General features: G+C 36.5%; 1 protein-coding gene across 6 annotated transcripts in view; it reads right to left on the bottom strand.

Moving 5' to 3' along the window:
- Positions 1 to 5,191: 5,191 nt before the first annotated feature.
- Positions 5,192 to 20,943, bottom strand: part of nlrc5 (NLR family, CARD domain containing 5) — a 43,381-nt gene continuing 27,629 nt past the window's right edge. For 4 of the 6 annotated variants that reach the window (XM_034686434.1, XM_034686435.1, XM_034686438.1 and 1 more), the window contains 22 exons: positions 20,247 to 20,336; positions 20,066 to 20,131; positions 19,553 to 19,636; positions 18,883 to 18,966; positions 18,434 to 18,520; positions 18,183 to 18,242; positions 14,609 to 14,656; positions 14,423 to 14,506; positions 14,221 to 14,304; positions 14,052 to 14,135; positions 13,399 to 13,473; positions 13,156 to 13,239; positions 12,961 to 13,044; positions 12,215 to 12,295; positions 12,023 to 12,106; positions 9,641 to 9,724; positions 8,226 to 8,309; positions 8,033 to 8,116; positions 7,856 to 7,933; positions 7,449 to 7,532; positions 6,352 to 6,435; positions 5,192 to 6,217 (listed from right to left, as the gene is read on the bottom strand). In XM_034686434.1, coding sequence (XP_034542325.1) covers positions 6,136 to 6,217; positions 6,352 to 6,435; positions 7,449 to 7,532; positions 7,856 to 7,933; positions 8,033 to 8,116; positions 8,226 to 8,309; positions 9,641 to 9,724; positions 12,023 to 12,106; positions 12,215 to 12,295; positions 12,961 to 13,044; positions 13,156 to 13,239; positions 13,399 to 13,473; positions 14,052 to 14,135; positions 14,221 to 14,304; positions 14,423 to 14,506; positions 14,609 to 14,656; positions 18,183 to 18,242; positions 18,434 to 18,520; positions 18,883 to 18,966; positions 19,553 to 19,636; positions 20,066 to 20,131; positions 20,247 to 20,336 — 1,759 coding nt within the window. In that variant the 3' untranslated portion in view covers positions 5,192 to 6,135. Of the gene's footprint in view, positions 6,218 to 6,351; positions 6,436 to 7,448; positions 7,533 to 7,855; positions 7,934 to 8,032; positions 8,117 to 8,225; positions 8,310 to 9,485; positions 9,520 to 9,640; positions 9,725 to 12,022; positions 12,107 to 12,214; positions 12,296 to 12,960; positions 13,045 to 13,155; positions 13,240 to 13,398; positions 13,474 to 14,051; positions 14,136 to 14,220; positions 14,305 to 14,422; positions 14,507 to 14,608; positions 14,657 to 18,182; positions 18,243 to 18,433; positions 18,521 to 18,882; positions 18,967 to 19,552; positions 19,637 to 20,065; positions 20,132 to 20,246; positions 20,337 to 20,943 lie in introns of those variants that run through there. The other 2 variants (XR_004631661.1, XM_034686439.1) reach the window with 2 other exon arrangements.

Here is a 20,943-nt window from a genome sequence, read left to right as displayed (position 1 = left end):
TGGACCATGTATTAATGGACCATGCTGACCTGTAGGCAGTAATATGGAAAATGAAGTTAGTCATGATACATCAGAATGTTCTGTGTTCAATGGTGGATACAGTACACGTCTTCATTACTTAAGTCTAAGTATAGATCCTCCTGGTCAAACATTACTCCAATACAAAAAAATACTTATGTTAATCTCCAAAACATTATTTCAGATCTAAAAAAATATACCATGAAATATAATGAACAACTTGGTTACCACAAGCACAGACAAGTTTAAAATGTTCATCTGGAATAAAACATGTGTGTTAGCTCCAGACCTCGACACGTTTCTCAGGTTAGATAGTGATGTTTTGAAGGCTGTGATGAAGTTTGTGTGGCAAACAGATCAGAGATTTAAAACAATACAAATAATTCTTTATTTCTAAACCTCTAAATAACTAGAGCATTGATAGAAATGCAGTGGAGTCAAAAGTATGATATTGTACTACAAATGTTGTGGAGTAAAAGTTCCACCAAAAAAATTATATTCAAGAAAAGTATGGATAAATTTTTTTTTACCTAAGTACATTACTCAAGTGAATTTCCTTTGTTACTGTCCACCACTGATAAATGTGCATCTGTATTGTCTGTGTTATTTATTATACATTATATTAATGTGAATCTGTAAATCACGAAACACAGGGAAGGAGCCATATCTGCACACTTGCACTACCATCCTTGACCACAGAGATGTGCCATTGAATGCAAAAATATAAATGGCATCAGATATCGGTTTTCCTGAACAGGTGGTATTTTATTTAAGCTGCTATAATTGGCTTCAGTTGGAATGAAGCATGTGTTTACACTGTTAAGTTTATTATAGATGCAGAATATTTAAATAATGCTCTTAGAAAATCTTAATTAAATAATAGAACAATTAAAAATTAAATTCTTGGCTTTATTTGATGATTTTCACCAAACACCCAGGACCTGTTTTTGACTTTGCATAATGGGCATGATTGATCTATTATATTAAACAAGATTGACATCATTTAAATAAAGTTTATTGAACTGTTTGAGTAAATTAAGTGAGCAAGTTGTCAAGGGTAAACAAGATAAATGATGTATTTGGAAGTATTGTCTATATGTCTGTTTAAAAAAATGTTCATAAACATCAACTAATAAATTCAAATCAAGTTTATTGGAAGGTTGTCAAAGAAGGTAAAACAATCTAAATCAATTAATCTATCGGATTTGTGTTTGCAAAGGTATTTGCAAAACACTAAACATACAATGATTGTGAATCAATTTGACATCAAATTAAAACAGTTTTCATAACATGTGTGAATACAGGCCATAACTTAAGGTGGTCTTTTTTGTATGTACATTAAAATATCAGTGCATGTCAGAATCAATGAATGTCAAAGATAGAAACAACAGGTCAAGAAGAGAACTCAAACAGTCTTTGCAGAGACTCAAATCAGCAGAATGTTTCTTATTAATTCAGCAATTATACACATTTTCAGTAATTACTGTTTTGAAACTCCATCAGAGTTGCAGCTTAGAAACTTAACTTATAAAATAAAACTTAATAATATCATATTAAAGACTTGACCCACGACAACAGAAATAAATACGCAAACTGGAAAGTGAGACCACGGCCTAAAAAGGAGATCCTTCAAAACTATTCCTGTTAGTGTGACTTATTGTGTTTCAGGTATGTGGCCTCTCGTCATTGTAAACACGTAATAGTTCAAAGTGATTTCAGAGTAGAGTCTTCAGATATAAAACAAGTATTTCCTCAGGTGAACATACTTTGAATCCTTGACATACCGACCTCTATTTGGGCAGTGGCATGTGATTAAGGAGGAAGAAATTATTTATGAGACAGGGCAAGCTTTTAAGGTTGTCCTTCTACATGATATCCAATATAGTCATCAAAAACATTCCTGTGTGAGGGTTTTCAGTCAGAAAATTGTCTTTGTTTTTGTGTATAGTTTTTTAAAAGCTTTTCTGATGCTTGTACCACAGGGTAAACTAATTCTAACTCAGTCTGTGGCAGGAGCAGGACTGGGCTGGTGTACTAATTCATCTACACGTTGTGACAGAGAGGAATGCAGAACAGATCATATTATATGGATGAGAAATTCAGCCGCCTGTCCCTCAGACTGAACCTTTGCTTCACTGGAAGAGATCTTGTTTCTCCACAGACTGTAAAGTGCAGCTGTGGAACATTTCACACCTCCTATTCACGAACATGATTACATTCAATACAGTTCATTTGAAAAGAAGTAACGTTGGCTAGTGGAATTAAAGTAGAGTTTTAATACAGTATGAATGTAAATATCCTAGAATTGAACAGAGTTTGGAGAGTTTTCTTAAAATATATATCATATCACTCCACTGCAAACACTGATTGCTTAACTGGGTTTGAGGAAACAACTTTAAAGTATTGCAAGATGTGTTTAGTGCACTGTTACTGGACCAGCGTCTGTAGGCAATATGAAAAGAAGTTAGTCATGATACACCTGTATTATCTGTGTTATTTATTATACATTATATTAATGTGAATCTGTAAATCACAAAACACAGGGAAGGAGCCAAATCTGCACACTTGCACTACCATCCTTGACCACAGGGATGTGCCATTGAATGCAAAAATATAAATGGGATCAGGTATCGGTTTTCCTGAACAGGTGGTATTTTATTTAAGCCGCTATAATTGGCTTCGTTGGAATGAAGCATGTGTTCACACTGTTAAGTTTATTATAGATGCTGAATATTTAAATAATTCTTTTAGAGAATCCTTATTAAATAATGGAACAATTAAAAATTTAATTCTTGGTTTTATTTAATGATTTGCAGCATAAATATTTGATGTGACTTTGCACAATGGGCTTGATTGATCAACATCATGTAAATAAGGTTTATTAAACTGTTTGAGCTAATTTTGAAGTAGAGATTGTTTTTTTAAACTTACAGTAATAAGACTACCATTGGTAACTACTAAAGGAGGAGAGATAGTTGTAAAGTGTAAACAAGATAAATGTTTTATCTGCAAACATTGTTATTTGTTTCTATTTAAAGATGTGTCATAAACATTAATAAATAAATTCAAACCAAGATTATTGGAAAGTCAAAGAAGGTAATACATCTAAATCAATCAGCCAACTGAAAATAAAATACCAAAAACTTCATCCATGACAGAATTAAGTTATTCATGATACATCAGGATTATCCTTTAAATGTGCATTACTAAATCACAAACACAGGAGAGGAGCAGAATATTCACACATGCACTACCAGTCTTGACCACAGGGATTTGCTGTAGAATGCTCAAAAGAAATGGCATCAGGTATTGGTTTTCCTGAACAGGTGGTATTTCTTTTTACACTGCTATAACTGGCTTCAGTTGGAATGAAGCATGTGTTCACACTTTAAAGTTTATTATAGCTGCAGAATATTTAAATAATGCTCTTAGGATAATCCTGATTAAATAATGAAACAATTAAGAATTCAATTCTTGATTTTACCATAATGGTTTGCAGCAAAAACATTTGACGTGTTTTTGACTTTGCATAATGAGCTTGATTGATCAACTTTATGTAAATAAAATGTATTAAACTGTTTGAGCTAATTTCGAGGTACAGATTGCTCTTTTTATCTACATTAAAAATAGTATGATACATTACTATTAAAGGAGAGAAAGTTGTCAAGTTTGAACAAGATAAATTATGTATCAGGAAACATTGTTGTGTTTCTTCTGTCTAAAAACCTGTTACAAATATTAATGCAACAATTCAAACCAAGTTTATATGAAAGTTATCAGAGAAGGTGAAAATCAAAATCAATCAATCAACTTACAATAACATGTTGAAAACTTCATTCATGACAGAATGAAGTTGTTAATGATACATCAGGAGTATCTGATGTATCCTTCTGATGTGCATTAGTAAATAACAAAAACCTCAGAGGAGCAGAATCTGCACATATACACTACCACCCCTGACCACAAGGATATGCCATTGAACGCACATTACAAATGGCATCAGGTATCGGTTTTCCTGAACAGGTGGTTTTTCTATTCAAGCAGCTATAACTGGCTTTAGTTGGAATGAAGCATGTGTTCACACTGTTAAGTTTATTATAGATGCAGAACATTTAAATAGTTTCCTTAGATAATCCTGATTAAATAATGAAACAATTAAGAATTAAATTCTTGGTTTGATTTGATGGTTTGTAGCAAAAACATTTGATGTGTTATTAACTTTGCATAATGGGCATGATTGATCAATTTGAGCTAATTTCGAGGTACAGATTGTTTTTTTTGTTTTTTTTTTAACCAACAGTTAAAATAGTATGATTCATTACTACTAAAGGAGGAGAAAAAATTGACAGGCTTGAACAAGAGAAATTATATATCTGGAAACATTGTTTCTGTTTTACAAATTGTAACAAACATCAATAAAGAAATTCAAACCAAGGTTTTTGGAAAGTTGTCAAAGAAGGTAAAACATCCAAATCAATCAATCAACTTAAAAATTACATGTTCAAAACTTCATCCATGACAGAATGAAGCTGGTCATGATACATCAGGATTATCTGATATATCCTTTTGATATGCATTAGTAAATCACAAAAACCTCAGTGGAGCAGAATCTGCACATGTGCACTACCATCCTTGACCATAAGGACATGCCATTGAACGCACATTACTAATGGCATCACATGCCAGTTTTCCTTAACAGGTGGTATTTCTATTTAAGCTGCTATAATTGGCTTCAGTTGGAATGAAGCATGTGTTCACACTTTGGGGAAAAAAGTGTATCATGTACGCAGAATCTTTTATAAATAATAATATCAAATAATCTTAACCAAATAATGTAACAATTAAAAATGTAATTATTGGTTTTACTGATTTACAGCAAACACCAGGGATTTCTGGATTTGATTTATCTTTAACAATAAATAAGATTAACATAATGGAAATACAATTTATTGAACTGTTTGAGCTAATTTTGAAGCAGAGATTGTTTTTTTTACCTTCAGTAAAAAGACGACCATTGAGGTGGAGGGAAAGATGCCACAAGTTAACAAGATAAATGTTTTATCTGATAACATTGTTGTTTGTTTCTGTTTAAAAATGTGTCACAAACATCAAGAAAGAAATTCAAACCAAGTTTATTGGAAAGTTGTCAAGGAAGGTAAAAAAATAAAAATCGATAAATCAATCAAAATTTTATTTGCAAATGTACTCTCAAAACCCTTGAGACACTTAACAAATTATAAAGCAACATTACATCAAATGAAAACTCTATATTCACAACATTTGTGAATACAGGCCATAACTTAAGGTGGTCTTTTTTGTATGTACATTAAAATATCAGTGCAAGTCAGAATCAATAATAGTCAAAGATAGAAACAACAGGTCTAGAAGAGAACTCAAACAGAAACAATTACCTGCATCAGTACCCCAGAACACCTGGGTTCATCATTTTTACAGAGACTCAAAACAGCAGAATGTTTCTTATTAATTCAGCAGTTATACACATTTTCACGAATTACTGTTTTGAAACTCTATCAGAGTTGCAGCTTAGAAACTTACCTTAAAAAATAAAACTTAATAATAACATATTGAAGACTTGATCCATGACAAAAGCAGAAATAAATACGCAAACTGGATAGAGAGACCACAGCCATTGAAGGAGATCCTTCTGAGTTATTCCTGTTAGTGTGACTTATTGTGTTTTCAGTTATGTGGCCTCTCGTTATTGTAAACACGCAATAGTGCAAAGTGGCTTCAGAGTAGAGTCCTCAAACATAAAGCAAGTATTTCCTCAGGGGAGAACTACTTTGAATCCTTGACATACCAACCTCAAAGTGGGCAGCGGCATGTGATTAAGGAGGAAGTCATGGTTTATGTGACAGGGCAATCTTTTAAGGTTGTCCTTCTACATGACATCTAATATAATCATCAAAAACATTCCTGTGTGAGGGTTTTCAGTCAGAAAATTGTCTTTGTTTTTGTGTATAGTTTTTTTAAGCTTTTCTGATGCTTGTACCACAGGGTAAACTAATTCTAACTCAGTCTGTGGCAGGAGCAGGACTGGGCTGAGTAGTAATTCATCTACACACTGTGACAGAGAGGAATGTAGAACAGATCATATTATATGGATGAAAAATTCAGCCGCCTGTCCCTCAGACTGAACCTCTGTGCTTCACTGGAAGAGATCTTGTTTCTCCACAGCCTGTAAAGTACAGCATGGGACATTTAAAATATCAAACAGTCATTAACAAGACATTATATACATTTTGTATATATAGTAAACAGATACACTCAAAGCAGGCAGTGTAAGTGTCAACAAGTCAATATGCAACATACCTGATGAGCTGCAGAGCAGGACACGACTGTAAGGCTCTAACCAGGGCCTCTGCTCCAGAAACACTCACACTGTTTGACTCCAGACTGAAATAAAAACACAGTTTAATCATATGTGCAAGTGTGTGCAGAGGATACAACTTAAGAATTGACTACATTTAAATGAAATCCTATAGAGATATAGAGCATGTAAATTAAGTACCACTTTTTCCCAGACAGGATCCTCTTTATTTGAAAAAGATGTCACCAAATAAGTCAGCTTGCATATATTTGCTGCCCAGTAATATCATAGAAACCTGTCTAGCTAGTAAGAATGGGAGACATACTCATCGCTCTAAATCTGTTTTTGTTATCTTCAACAATGCATTGAACTTTACAATTGTAAGTTTTAAACATAATGTGGTTATATGTACCCCGAAGTATTTAAAGGAATGATTTTCTGGCATTATTTATATGAAATAGAAAGCTTTTATCTTGGTTTAATTCATAGCCTGAGAAGCTCCCAAACTTCTGTAACAGATTTAAAAGGCAATGTGTGGACTGAACTGAGTTGGCAATATAGAGGAGCAGGTCGTAACCGTATAAAGAGACTTAGTGGATCATGTCTCCCCTCATAATGCCCCGGATTTTCTTGTCATTTCTAAACACAATAGCAAGGGTTTCTAAAGCAAAATCAAAGACAAATGGCAACAAGCTGCAGCCCTGGTGATTGCCCTTGCCCTTGTATGTAGGGAAATGATTTGATGCTGAGGCATTTGTTTTAACAGCAGATCAATGGCTGCCCTTAAAAACTTTAATCCATTTATGAAATCTTACCCAAAATCCAAATTTCTAAACTGAATCTTAAGTGAATTCCATTTTGTTAATTGCGGTAAAAGACAAAACTAGAGCAAAGCAAAAAAATGAATGGATCCCACAACCAGCAGGATGATTACTGTAGCCTCAGGGTCACTTTTCATTATGATGATTATTTTCATGAAGATTTGCTCTGCTGATAATTTTACCCATCAGTTTATTTGTTGTTTGGTTTTTAAAAATGACTGTTCAACTTAATTTTAAAGCCAATCCACATGAGAGAACCCCTGTGTTCAAAAACTTACTCTATACTTGTCATCTTCGGACAAAGAGGCAGGACTCTGGCCAGCTCCTCTGCCACTTTATCTTCACAGCTGTTCCATCCAAGACTAGAGTCAGAGACAGAAACAGAGAGGGAGACAGTTTTTAGCTTTTTGCAACAAATAATACCTCCTAACATCACAAACCTCATCTTAGAATGAAGTATAATTTTATTAACTTTGCTGCCTCTAAAGCTCAATTCAATAGGGATTTAAAATAAAGGATTGCACATTATTAGTACCAGTATATGGCATGATTATATTTAAAACTATTGGTGAAAATAATAGAAAGATAAGATAGTACACAATAATTTCCTAATTCCACATATTTTATATGTTTTTTTAAACCCTCACTTCCTGACTGTGTGTCACATGACCTTTGTTCATCTTACCGAACATCCTGTATGAGTGGACAGTTGACCAGACTGGCAGCTACAGCACACAGCTCTGGAGTCCCAACAGAGGTCAGACTGACACAAAGAAAGCAAACATATCATCCATTATCATATTTATAAGATGTACATTTATTCATCCATCAGTTCTGATTCAAGAGGAGATAATAGTCTTACTTCATCTTGGTGAGGTTCTTGAGACTCGTTATTGCTTTGGAAATACTGACTGACCCTTCATGGCTGATGTGGTTTTCTGAAATACTGGAGCACAGTCACATGCATAAAGAGCATTAACCTCAGGACAAGTGTGACTGTTATGATACATTTTAAAGAGAAATTTGAATGTATATGATACTTAAATGTGACTAACTCTAACACAGTGATGTGTGTGAGCGATGGTAAAACGATGGCCATCCTGGCTGCAGTGAGGTCACCCAGTTGGTTACTGGACAGACTGAAAGACAGATCAAACAGATGTTTCAATTCTGTCTGATATAAATATGCAGAAGACAAGATGTTTATTTTTTATTATTTTCTTTCAACCAAAAACACAAATTACTCAAGAATACACAACTAAAATATATAAGACAACTATGAGTATGATTTTAAAGAGGAACAATGACATGTGGTAGTAAAATGAAACAAAGCGTATTAGACTGAACTGTTACAGAGCTTATGACTGGATATTACACACATCTTTCAGCAGTATGATTCAGATCCCTCTCAGATTGATCAAAGTCTCTCCCTGAGAAAGTGAAAATTTAAACTCATTGCTTTGTAGTTATGTATATTCACCAATCAACCATGACATTATGATGATTGACAGCTGGAGTGAATAACTTTATAATTTTTCAATCACACCTGTCAATGGGTGGGATATTATATGCAGGAAGTTAACACTTAGTCCCTGAAGTTAATGTGTTGGAAGCAGGAAATAAGGGACAAGTGTAAGAGAGCCAGTCTCATCTCAACCTGTCCTCCACTAAAAGTGGCTACAATGAGAATCAGAACTGGATCATGGAGAGATAGAAGAAGGTTACCTTGAGTAACACCAACAGTTCAAGGTGTTGATTTCACCTCAAATGAGGTCCCTCAATCTCAATTCAATCTGTGGGATGTGCTGGACAACCAAGCCCAATCCATGAAGGCCCAACCTCCACCAAGAGCTAAATTCTTAGTACTGGAACCCACAGCACACCTTCAGAGGTCTAGTGTGGTACACGTCTCATCGGGTCAGGGCTGTTTTGACCCAGAATATTAGACAGGAGGTCCAAATGTTATGGCTGATTGTTTTCTTTTCACACACTTAAAACCAGAGACCATTTTAGTCCAATGGAGAATCCTCAAGTTTGTGTGTTGCAGTATTACTAAGCTGTACATCGGTGATTTCCTGTTCTCTGGTTATAGTAGAGAGGTCATGGTGGTACTTGGACATTAGTGATGTGTCTCCCGAAACTGGATCTCGATCTAGAAGACTTGAAATCCTTTTGAACCATGACTTCAATGAGAAGTGTGCACAGGTTGAGAATGAGTGTTTCTGTCTAAAGTCTCAGCAAAGACAAAGACGTGTTGAAATGTCACTGTGTACAATAAAGTGCAGCAATCATTCAATGTTCTCCAGTCCACTTACTTCCTAGAGTGCTTCACACTGTAGCTTCATTAGCCTGTAAGTCGTTTGAATGTTCATGAATACGTGACACAGAGCACGTCATCCTATCAAGATGTTTCTTTATTTTCCAACATATCATTTGAAGGAATCAACATCACATCAAAACATCTACTCACTTAAGCTCTTCAAGATGACAACAGCACTTCAAAGCCACCAGTAGCTTTTCTCCTGACTGATCGTTGATAAGATTCTTTGATAGACTGAAACAAAGACACAAAAAACACACTGAATGTAAAACAAGTAGACTTTCAGTAAGTAGTGACAACATGCTGAGCATTCATTGGGTTGTCTTTCTTTGGTAACACCACAAAGTAATGCTAAAACAACTGTGAGGAACTTTTGTTTGGTGTTGACTTCTCTTGGACAAAGCAGTGTGACTTAGTGAAAAGTGGTAGCCTTTTCATTAACAAAAACCCATCCTGCTTTCTCTTAACTAGGAATGTGCATATCTAGCAGACTAATGGTTAAACATCAATATCCCTCTAGGCAGCACCAGAATTTCCAATCAGATACACACATTTGTATCAGTTTTTATAATGTAGGCCCAAACTGCTGATAGCGGAGAAGCTGGAATAAGAACACAGCACTTTCCAAGCTATGCCAGTATTCCAGTTTGAGGAAGTGGCCAGCTTACTAGTGACTTTCAGCTGAGTGGGTCAACTGTAGTTACAACAGCTGTTGAAAAATGTCAAACTTTACTCAGCAGCCAGGTCTCTAAGCAAAGACTAAATACAAAGAGGCATCTGTGAGGGCTCTTTATATTTAGTTATTCAACAGTTGTTGTATCAATAATAAAATCTCCAGTTAAAAAGTGAAATATGTTAACTTTTGTGTAATGATTTGCAGTCGAGCTCTGTGAAAGAAAATGTTCATAATGCGTGTTGCCAATCAGCAACAATCAATGTCAGTTGTGTTAATGAAGAAGGGGAACTGTTTATACAGCAGTAAAATAAAGGTTACAAGTGATATACTTTTATCAGTTTTAAATAGCTGTGCTAATTGTTGACTGTTTTCTGAGTGTTTTCTCACCTTTGAACTACTCAACTAGTCAAAATTTCAATTTCTGTTTCATCAAATTTGAAATGAGTAGCTTAAAAATGCCGTTACTTCAAACAGTCCACTCCCCTACACACAAATGAAAACAATGACTCTTTGGGTGTGTGTGCTTTAAATGCCTTCATCTGAATTCAAACCCAGCTGCAGGTTTTTAAATTACTTCACAAAAAAGTGGATAAGAAATAGCCAATCTTTCAGATTATGGTTTTTGTTACTTATTTTTAGGTACAAGAGAAGTCAGTATTAATCTGAACTTGTTTCATAATCATCTAAAAACATCTCACTGTTGGATTGAGTCAGTCATTTAGGCAAGCTACCTTTTTTTAACCATTGTACCCATAATAAATATGCTATAGATAACAACTGTATAACAACTAAACAACATGTCATCCATAAATACATCGAGCAACACCATTACCTATTTAACATTCCTGAGCCAAAGACTTTCTGTAGCTATCAGTGTGACACTTGTAAAGAGGAACTATCTTCTGCACGAGTCCTCATAAATATGGCGATGACAGTCCATTAAAATGACTGGTATGTTCTGAGCTACCTTCACCACACAGAGTTATGACCTGTTGGTACAGCTTGACTGCACTAGTGAACTTTGCTAAAATAAAAAAAGCATTACCTTGTTTTAGGAGTTGAAATGTTCAGAGGGGAGACAGGATATTTTTCTAAATTAAGGAAGGTATTAATTTGAGTTTAATATCAGGACTGGTCTCAAGTAGATAACTGCTGCGACTGTAGTTAACTCCAGAACCAAAGCATATCATGACAAAGAAGTTCTTTAAAGAGAGTCTTTCTGTGACAGGGCCATGGCTCTTTTGTAATCAATAAAGCAATCTGAAGGCCAAAAAAATACATGAAGTTAATTTACTACTATCTGTGTTAATATATTAAATATTAAAGAAAGTGAAGAGTGCACATTTACCAGTCTGAAACAGCTTCAAATGCAGGTATTTGTCTGTTAAACTTAGGTTTAAAAATAAAATCAGTTCATATAGTTCGAGGCAGATGGCTGTCTAACATGAGTCTGATTCTGCTCAAGGTTTCTGCCTGTTAAAGTGAAGTTTTTCCTTGCCACTGTAACTAGCTAAATACTGCGAGGTGCAATGCTCATGGTGGATTAAGGTGGGGTAAGACTGAGGCTTATCCTGTCTTGATGTTGGGTCTTTGTTAATATTTTTACATAAAGTATGGACTAGACCTGCTATGTTTGTAATAGAGTCATGAGATAACATTTGTTGTGTTTTGGCACTATACAAATAAAGATTGATTGATTGATTGATTGATTGATTGATTGATTGATTGATTGATTGATTGATTGATTGATTGATTGATTGATAGATTGATTGATAGATTGATAGATAGCAAAGTGTTACATGGAATGGATTATCAAAATGTTCATCATCAAGTTTTCCTTTTATTTTGTCATCCACCTGATCCTTCTGAGATCCTTCCAGAGAAGAAGGAGTCTGGTCAACTGGTCTACTCCTCTTTCACCCAACCTCCAGCCCTCCAACCTGAATAACAAAGAAAACACTTAAAACAAACTTTAATTACAGATTTCATTAGATTAACCCCATTTGTTGATGTGAAGCTTATATAATGTTTAAATGAATAAAACTTACTCAATCTCCTCCATTTGTGTGAGTCCCTCCATAGCAGTGAGAAGCATGAGCCCACAGTCTGCAGTGACAACCTTATTAAGCCTAACACACACAAACACAATACACAGGGGTCACATTAACTGCCTGACAAGCGATCTGACCATTCATGAGATAGTTGTGTTGGTCCCAACAATGAATCTATTTTATATATGTGAGGACTTCATATTGATATCTCATGTGGGAGAATGGTATCCGTGTTGATATGATCTGTATTTATACATTGTATAAACAACACTGACATTTCCTGTCTGTGTTCTGACCTCATAGCTCTTTAGAGAGCATCAATTTACAGCCTCGCACTATGAGAGGACTAGGAATGACTGTTCCGCAGGGAGGAGCATACGCTACTTTTTATGAAGCGCTTCATGCTGAGTTGTTGACATGCTGGTATGACAAGCGGCAACAGTGGCCGCAATCTGAGCGTCGGAGCAGACACTTTGGCAGTCAGCAAATGCAGAGCATCGTAAATAGATCAGATTATTCGAGTGGTGCACAGATACTTACAAGTTAAGTATCAGTGTTACTGCAGCAGTAAGTGTAAAGGATGCCTGCCTGAAATAGTTCGGCAGGCTTGGCACTGTATATTAAATAAACACCTTTGAGAACATGAGGATCTATAACAAGACGCCAGTCTTAAAAACCATCTGTGAAGGTCAGTTTCTGGTTTATCATTATTATTTTATCTTCTTGAAGATCATGTTTCTTACTTGAGAACATGTATGGAGTTGACACTCCTCAGTGTATGTGCTAGAGACACGCTGTGCTCCTCACTCAGCTGCCAAGAGTCCAGACTTAAGGGTCACATGGAAAAGCAAACATACAGAAACAATAAAAAAAAAATGTAATTAAGGAGAGTAAGACATCTCTGTTGACATGTTCATTCATTTGCAGGCGTGTCCTACCAAAGGCTATCCAGACCAACACACTCTCCCAGTGCTTTGATGAGCTGCAAGCCTCCATCCCCCGTCCATACGCAGAGAGAAAGACTACAGAGGATGGAAAAAGACACATTGTTTTAGCATTATAAGGAATTGTAGACCTTTACAATGACAAGGGAACACATACAGAGCTACCTTTGGATGTGATTCAAACTTCTAATTCTATAATGCTAAATAAAACTATCAAGAAAAGAGTTGAATGCTTACTTTAGTGATCGTAGGCGGGGCAGTGTTCTGGTCAAACTCTGAGCTGCTGTGTCACTAATAACATAACCTGATAGACTAGATAGGGGAGGAAGGACATTTCAATTAATCATTCACATCTCGAACACAATAATGTCAGTTTTTTAGTAATTGAAATGATGCCATGCAGTGATAGAGTTATGTAATGCTCGTCACAATACAAAAAGATCAATACGAGCTTCTTTGTAGAAACGTTGCAAACTAAATAGTAAGTAAAAACGTTGCAAACTAAACAGTAAGTAAGTAAGTAAGTAAGTAAGTAAGTAAGTAAGTAAGTAAGTAAGTAAGTAGGTAAGTGAGTAAGTGAGTAAGTGAGTAAGTGAGTAAGTGAGTAATTAAGTAAGTAAGAGCTTGGCTAAAAATGCGAAACAGCAAAAAAGTTCTGTTTCAAAATGTTCTATGTGCTAAACTAAACTGAGAGAGAAAGAAGAAAGCTTTTTTTAAAGTTATATTTTGGTCCTTTAACACCTTTATCTCAGAGAGGATAGGACAGTGGATGGAACAGGATCCCTGTCCAGATGAAAGCTTTTTAATGTCACGACATAAGAATGATAAATAAGATAAACAAAAATTAAATGTTACAGTTGAGAGATAAGATGTGTGTTTGCGTGTCTCACTTCAAGCTCTGAATGGCTGCAGCCTGGAGTAAGCTCTCTGAGATCTTTTCAGCCACAACTGCACGAGTCTCTTTGGAACCAATACTGTAAAGGACAAAAAAGCATTAATGACATATGGAAACTTCAAAACAAACACTGGTACAAGAGTCAAATGTGAAAAAGCGCTGACCTGAGAGAGGTGAGGTTTGGCAATGTGGGGAGAACAGTCGAGAGAAACTCAGCTCCAAAGATACCGAGGTGGTTGTGGGAAAAACTGTGGAAAAAACAACAAGCTGTATACATCAGCTTTGTCTCTTCTATTTTATTCAAATACTCGTCTCTGCACTCTGATTTGTATTTTTGTGTTAGTACACAAAGGAAAGAGTGCTTACTCCAGCTCTGTCAATAAAGGACATCTCTGAATGATGTCCTTCAGTGGTTCAAGCTGGTAACCCTCTACTGTACAATCCACAAGGCTGAAGGAGAGAAGAAGAACAGAGAGGAGATCATACTAGAGATGTTTATGTTTCACTGAAAGTTGTTACTTTTGCAAGACTTTGAATCGTTCATTTAAGTACCCCATATTCCTTGTGGCCATGAACTGAGTCAGATGTGCAGAGTCATCACTGAAAACAAACAAACACAAAACACATATCTTTCATGTAAGAATAGTCTGACTCTGAAGTTTAATATGTTTGATATGTGAAACGTTAAAGTGCACTCAGGCTGAAGGGAATGATAATTCAAAGAGCTGTTCATGAATGTTCTGAGACAGTAAACACTGAAAAACTAATAAAAAATACTGAACACAACTGCAGGGTCCTATCTTACACTCAGTGTGAAGCACTGTGGTGTGCAGTTTAAGTGTCATTTCTATTTTCCACCCGCAGCAGGCATCATTTTTCATCTCGCGCACATGTAGATGTAAACAGCATATTAACTTATGCCCACATTAGCGCCCAAGGGTGTGCCGGTCTTAAAATGAGGCACGGTCAAATACACAGGTGGTATCTTGAGGATGCAGAGAGCGACTATGCCATAGACTAATACCTGGTCTAATGTCATTAGCCCATGGCCCAGTACTTTTCTGCTATTTACAGGGTGCATCAGTGGTGCATCAGCATTGATTGATCAACCATATTATTATGAGGAGGAGAGGAACACGACAGCGTAATCACAGACTGTATAATAAATGGGTATAGTATCCGTGATGCCACCAATCTGTTCCTGAAGTGCTGTTTTGAAGCCAGTAGGAGCCATATTGGAAATACAGAACCCAACCTAACTTCTGTAGATACAGTGTGAGGTAAAGCGGCAGACTTTGAGCCTCCTCGCTAACAGTTGCGGTGTGCCCGTCAAGTCAGCTGTGCCTCTCATTATGGAAAACTCATAATCTCAATATCTTCTAAACTAATGAGTTGTGAAAAATTCACCCCCAGTTAAGTGTGTGCGAATAGAGAAATTAGCTATTTAGACAAAACATTTTTTTGTACCAGGCTGTAAACGTGTTTATTTCTGCAGAGATCTGCAGAGATCGACTTTTTTGAATTTTTGTGTATCTGGTTTCCGGAATTTCCAGAGCCAGCCTCAAGCAGACACTCGAGAAACTGCTATTTTTAGCACTTCCGCATTGGACTAATTTCTTGCAGCCGGAGGTTGCTGCTTGGGCGAAATCTATGTTTAAATCAGTGAATAGCGTTACAGTAATATATATTGCCGTCTCTAGTTAAGTGAGTAGTCGGCTGTTTTGTTGGCAGCCCGCATTTTTGGCAACCCCCGGTATAAGGGCCAACACCAGAAGTCATGGACACCTTCACAACGTCTGCTTCGCCTCATCCTTGCATGGGCCAAAAATTCCATCTGTGATGGACACCAAGTAAATCATCATGCACACATTTTCTTAAACACACATTCACATACAGACATGCAACTAAGAAGACTTATTTATTATTTCTCAAACTTAACTACCACTGGCACCGACAATTTTTTATATATATTCATGTTGGAATTCTTGTACGGTACACCTTCTTGTTTGCTGCTGTAACTCCGTGAATTTCCCCGTTGTGGGAGGAATAAAGGAGTATCTTATCTTATATTATCTTAATTAAGCACCTCAGCTTTGAACAGACTGTCCATTGTCCATACAGTACATAATATAGTCATGTGATCCGGCAGAAAAAAACAAAATAATGTTGCAAGGCAACCTAACATGGTACTATGGTTACCAATAGATCCTGTGTGATACTGTCTTGAGTTTTTAATAATTAATGCTGTGCTCGATGCATAAATTAGTGCCTCCCCTTCAGGGCTGAACGGTTAATTGCATTTGCGATAAAATCGCGATATGATAAAATGCGATTTCTAACCCAAAAGGCTGCGATTTGACTGCTCAATGTGACTTGCGAGTGGAGCGTAGCAGAGCAGAGCAGGCAGGGAGAGAAGTCAACGTTGCGCTTTAACCTGTTGCACAATGGCCCCAGGCTCCACAGAAACTGACACTGCAGAAAGTTTAGTTCCAATGAGGGGCAGCACGTCAGTTGTGTGGATTTACTTTGGCTATAAAAAAAGAAGATGCTGCGCAACCACAGGTATTATGCAGAACCTGCAAACGTTTTCCATGTCAAAAACAATGCTAAATGCGTTTATCTCTAAATCAAAATTACCTTCACGACACAATGTATATAACTGACGGTAATAAACAGCTACAGATCATATTTAGGTGTTCAAAACGTTAACACGCTGAATATTAACGAGAAGAGCAGGCTTATAAATAATCTCCGCAGACGCATGGTCATAGAGTGAAGACTCAGACTACAACATGTGGATTTACTGCAACAGGACAACTGAACAGAAACAATTTCAGACTCAGTGTCCAGTTGCATGTGAACGATGTTCAGGTGTCAGCCGGGAGCGCAACCGGGTCATAATCAGTCCGGCGGCGGAGAAAAAAAAGGTCTTGTGGAGACTTGTCACTCAGCCGCAGCCCCCAGCTGAGCGTCTCTGCTGCAACACCTTCAGTCAGCTGATTCACATCGAAACTTGCTTTAAACTTAAAACACTTGTTTGGCAGAATTTTGTTAAGTTGTTGTGGTGAACGCTTACAAGACTGCAAGTCAAAGTATTTAGTAAGTTTACAACTGTAATTGAAGTAGATAAATAAACCGTCTTTCAAAATCGTTCAGCCCTACTCCCCTTATATGAACAATCAGTCATTGTTTCTGCTGTGTGGACGGACTGTTTCAGTGAATGTATTATCAACCAGTGCATTGACATGACTCATATAGTGGCACGTGTGCTTCTTCCTGTTTTGGGTCTGGTGGAAGGAGAAAATTTAAATGAGTCAGCATGAGCTCAGTCTATTTAAAAGAGGAACTGAAATCAGCTGGGACAATTACAGCATGCCTCCCTGTTACAGCACCTGGTGCTTTAAATGAATGAAAGGAAATACTGATTACTTTGATATATGTTAAACCCAAAATACTCATACTTAATCTGCACCAAGGGTTTGTGCTGCTTAACCAGCAGAAGGCTGCCGAACACACTGTTATTTAAATTTCTCCATTAACTTTAGACTATGTGTTTAAGATCAGTACAATAACACCCTTAATGTTAAAATCTTCAGTTTTTATTGATGAAAATTAAAAAAGGTTGTTTCCTTATTTTCTTTCGGACCACTTCTCTGGGTATGTGCACTTGAGACCTCCAGTTATCACATCACACTTTTTGAAGCTACATGTTATATTAGGATTTGCTTTCAACCTCCTTGTGATTTCACAAAATCCTGTTTGAACTCTTGAATGTTTTGTTATTATTCAAGGAAGGTGCAAAGAAACTTCCCTCCTCCAGTGGTTGAATCTTTAAAGCTACAGAAGGCACCAGTTTTGATGTTAGAGTTGTAGTTAAAAGAACAAATCTTGACCACTGCATGTCACTGACAGTTTTAAATTGAAACGTTCCTTTAAATAAATATGTATTGAGTCTGTGTCTTTGAACCTCTGCCCCTTTGTATTTAGCTTTTAGAAAAACTGGCTCAGCCTGAATCAAACAATTAATCAGGGTCAGCTAACCACTCACAGCAGCTTAAATACCAACACAATTTTGAATGGAAAAAGACTTCCTTGAATTAAAAAAAAGCATCCATAAATCTGTTACCTGGCTGTAGTCAGTTCAGCAGCCTTCATCAAAGTCAGGTATAGAGTGTTGTGGTGAACCCTGTTGATAAATGTTTCACATGACAATATAAATATGGTTTTATGTTGGATGATCTTCATTTTCAATATGACTTATTTCACAATAAGATCCCCCAATGTGTGCATGAGTGTGTGTGTGTGTGTGTGTGTGTGTGTGTGTGTGTGTGTGTGTGTGTGTGTGTGTGTGTGTGTGTGTGTGTTTGTCTGTCCAACCTGAGAGTGTGTATGTTGCTGCAGGTTTCCAGACAGAGACACAACAAGCTCACAGCTTCCTTTGATCTGATCCAACACTCCTCGATGCTGACAAAGACATGAGAGTGTTGAAGCTCAGTAATTCAACACAAACACTTCAGATTTTAACACCAGTTATTGTTAGAGTGATTGATGACGTTTCATTATTATCATGATGACTATGCAGTAGTAATTTCAGACAGAGCCATACAGTTGTATTATTAAAACACAAAATGAAATCAGTGCTGATCAAAAGCCAAAAGCAGAGAGCAAACCTAAAATGTGCTGATCACTGCTAATGAATTACAGAGCCATCTCTGATACAGTTTACTGCTAAGTTAAGTTCCACACTCCTGACGTGTCAGGAACTCGGATGGCACTTGCCTGTGGGAGCAAACAACACAGGTCACTTGTGAAGAATTTCTCCTTACCTGACACTAAGTCCGCTCTGACTGCTGCTCAAAATTTTCACAAAGTCCACAATCCAGTTTGACTTCAGATAGTTCTTTCTGAAACTGTGAACCAAGCACAGACTTCATTAGTGCTGATGTCAGTTGATTGCTAAGTTTTGAGGTCTGGCAGGAAAGACAAAACAAACACTTGCCAAACAGAGACAGTTAGCTCTATGAGTCAGGCCTTCAGTCAGGACTTGTGATTTTGATTTCTGTAAGCTGGGCACTCTCATAAAATGTGACAAAAGAAAAAAGGAAATCTAAAAATTACTTGTTTTGCACATGAGGCAAACGCAAGTACTACCTTCAAACAGCTGTGAGCCTTTGTAAAATGGTGAAAATATGACAGTTTTATTTTCTTTGACATCATTTGGACTTTTTAAGTATTTTGCCAAATATGAAGGGTGTTTTATCAGAAGAAGATTTGTTTAACAGAATCTTCTCCACAAAATATCTAAATATTACTTAAATTTAATTAAAAGTCACAAATACTTGAAAATAGAGGTTTCAGGTGACAAACACATAAGGAAAGAGGACATTTTTTGTTTTAGAGTGTTGGTTTTTCTGTGTCCTTCTGATTCTGACGCTCTAAAGAAGCGTTTCATATAATCACAGTATGAAATGGTCCGTAGGTTTTAGATATACTTACTCCAGTTTCGTCAGACTGGGACAGTGAGACACTAACTCTGCTAATCTGGCCAAGTGGTCATGCTCCAAACTGCATCCTCTGACACTGAGAAACAAGACAAAAATAAACAACTCAGAACATTGTTAAGACTGCTTAACTAATGTGAACAACGTACTCTGTGACTTGATTCAACAACAATGATTCATGCTTGTTTTGTCTGTCACTGTACTCAGCCAATTTATGTCTCCTTGCAACTTTAAGAGTAGGTAAGGACATTTTAGTACAAGAAGCCTCTGATGTGTGTTGTGCTGTAATACTAAGGATTCAACTGTGCAGAGTTTTTAATCCATGAGAGAAAAACTATAATGCTATTCTTAATTCAGGTCAATGTGGGTAAAGGGGTTCTATTTTGGGAACACCTAAAAGACTGTGTACCTCAGGGGGGGACCGTGGTAATCTTGAAATTATTAGCAATCCTAAAATCTTTGCAACTTGCATTACTTGAACTTTTGTTAAACTGATCTCTTCTCTTACCTTAGAGTTTTTTCACAACCTTCATCTTGTGCAAACCAGATAAGACACCTTTGCTCCTCTCCCAGACTGCCAGCACAACGAGAGACACGAGGATGGACACTTCATTCATTAGTGCACTTTTAACAATTAATTATTGCTTTCCATTGTTGTTGAATTCGTAAGCCAAAGTACACCAACTCACCTGATTTCTACACCTGTCACGTTATCACAGACACACAGAGTGTTGATCACATCAAACAGCCCCTGCTGGGTCAGGTTGTTGCTGCTCAAACTGGACGGACACATTAAAGAACAGAGAGAACATTTTGTTTATAAATCACCAACTCCATATCAGAAGTGTTAAACTATGGTTTAACCATTTCTGAAACTCTGTACTGTACTATGAACAACATTTGTTGTGCTTGTGATTTTGGTATTTGAGAGTACAAATTCTGACAAGATACTAGGTATAAAAAGATTAGAATAATTAAGATAAATTTGAAACATATCCAAGATGAATTTGATAAAATATGCTATATATGTATTCCTTCTGTCACACTTTTGTTGGAACAACTTAAAATAAGTCAGACTCTACTTTTTTTTCAATGCAACAGGAACGGTAACATTGATTATTTTGTCATGTACACTGGAAAGAATTAAATTATTAAATAGTAACAGGGGTCAACTAAATCTCTAAAGTTTGTCTCATTCACAAAGTGACTGCAGATTATACAGCTTCAAATGGAAACCATCAGTCTGACACTCGTAAAACAGCACTGCCTGCTGTCTGCCACGTGATCCTCATAAAGAAGGCAATGACTGTCTGCTAAAATGTCTGGTATGTTTTGCATGACTTTCACTACCCACAGTTACAACTGTGTATTTAGAGAGCCTTTGAT

This window comes from Notolabrus celidotus, chromosome 6 (assembly GCF_009762535.1).
Source record: "Notolabrus celidotus isolate fNotCel1 chromosome 6, fNotCel1.pri, whole genome shotgun sequence".
In the NCBI taxonomy this organism is placed as follows: Eukaryota; Metazoa; Chordata; class Actinopteri; order Labriformes; family Labridae; genus Notolabrus; species Notolabrus celidotus.
The sequence above is the reverse complement of the archived record's forward strand: the minus strand, read 5'-3'. Positions and strand labels throughout refer to the sequence as shown.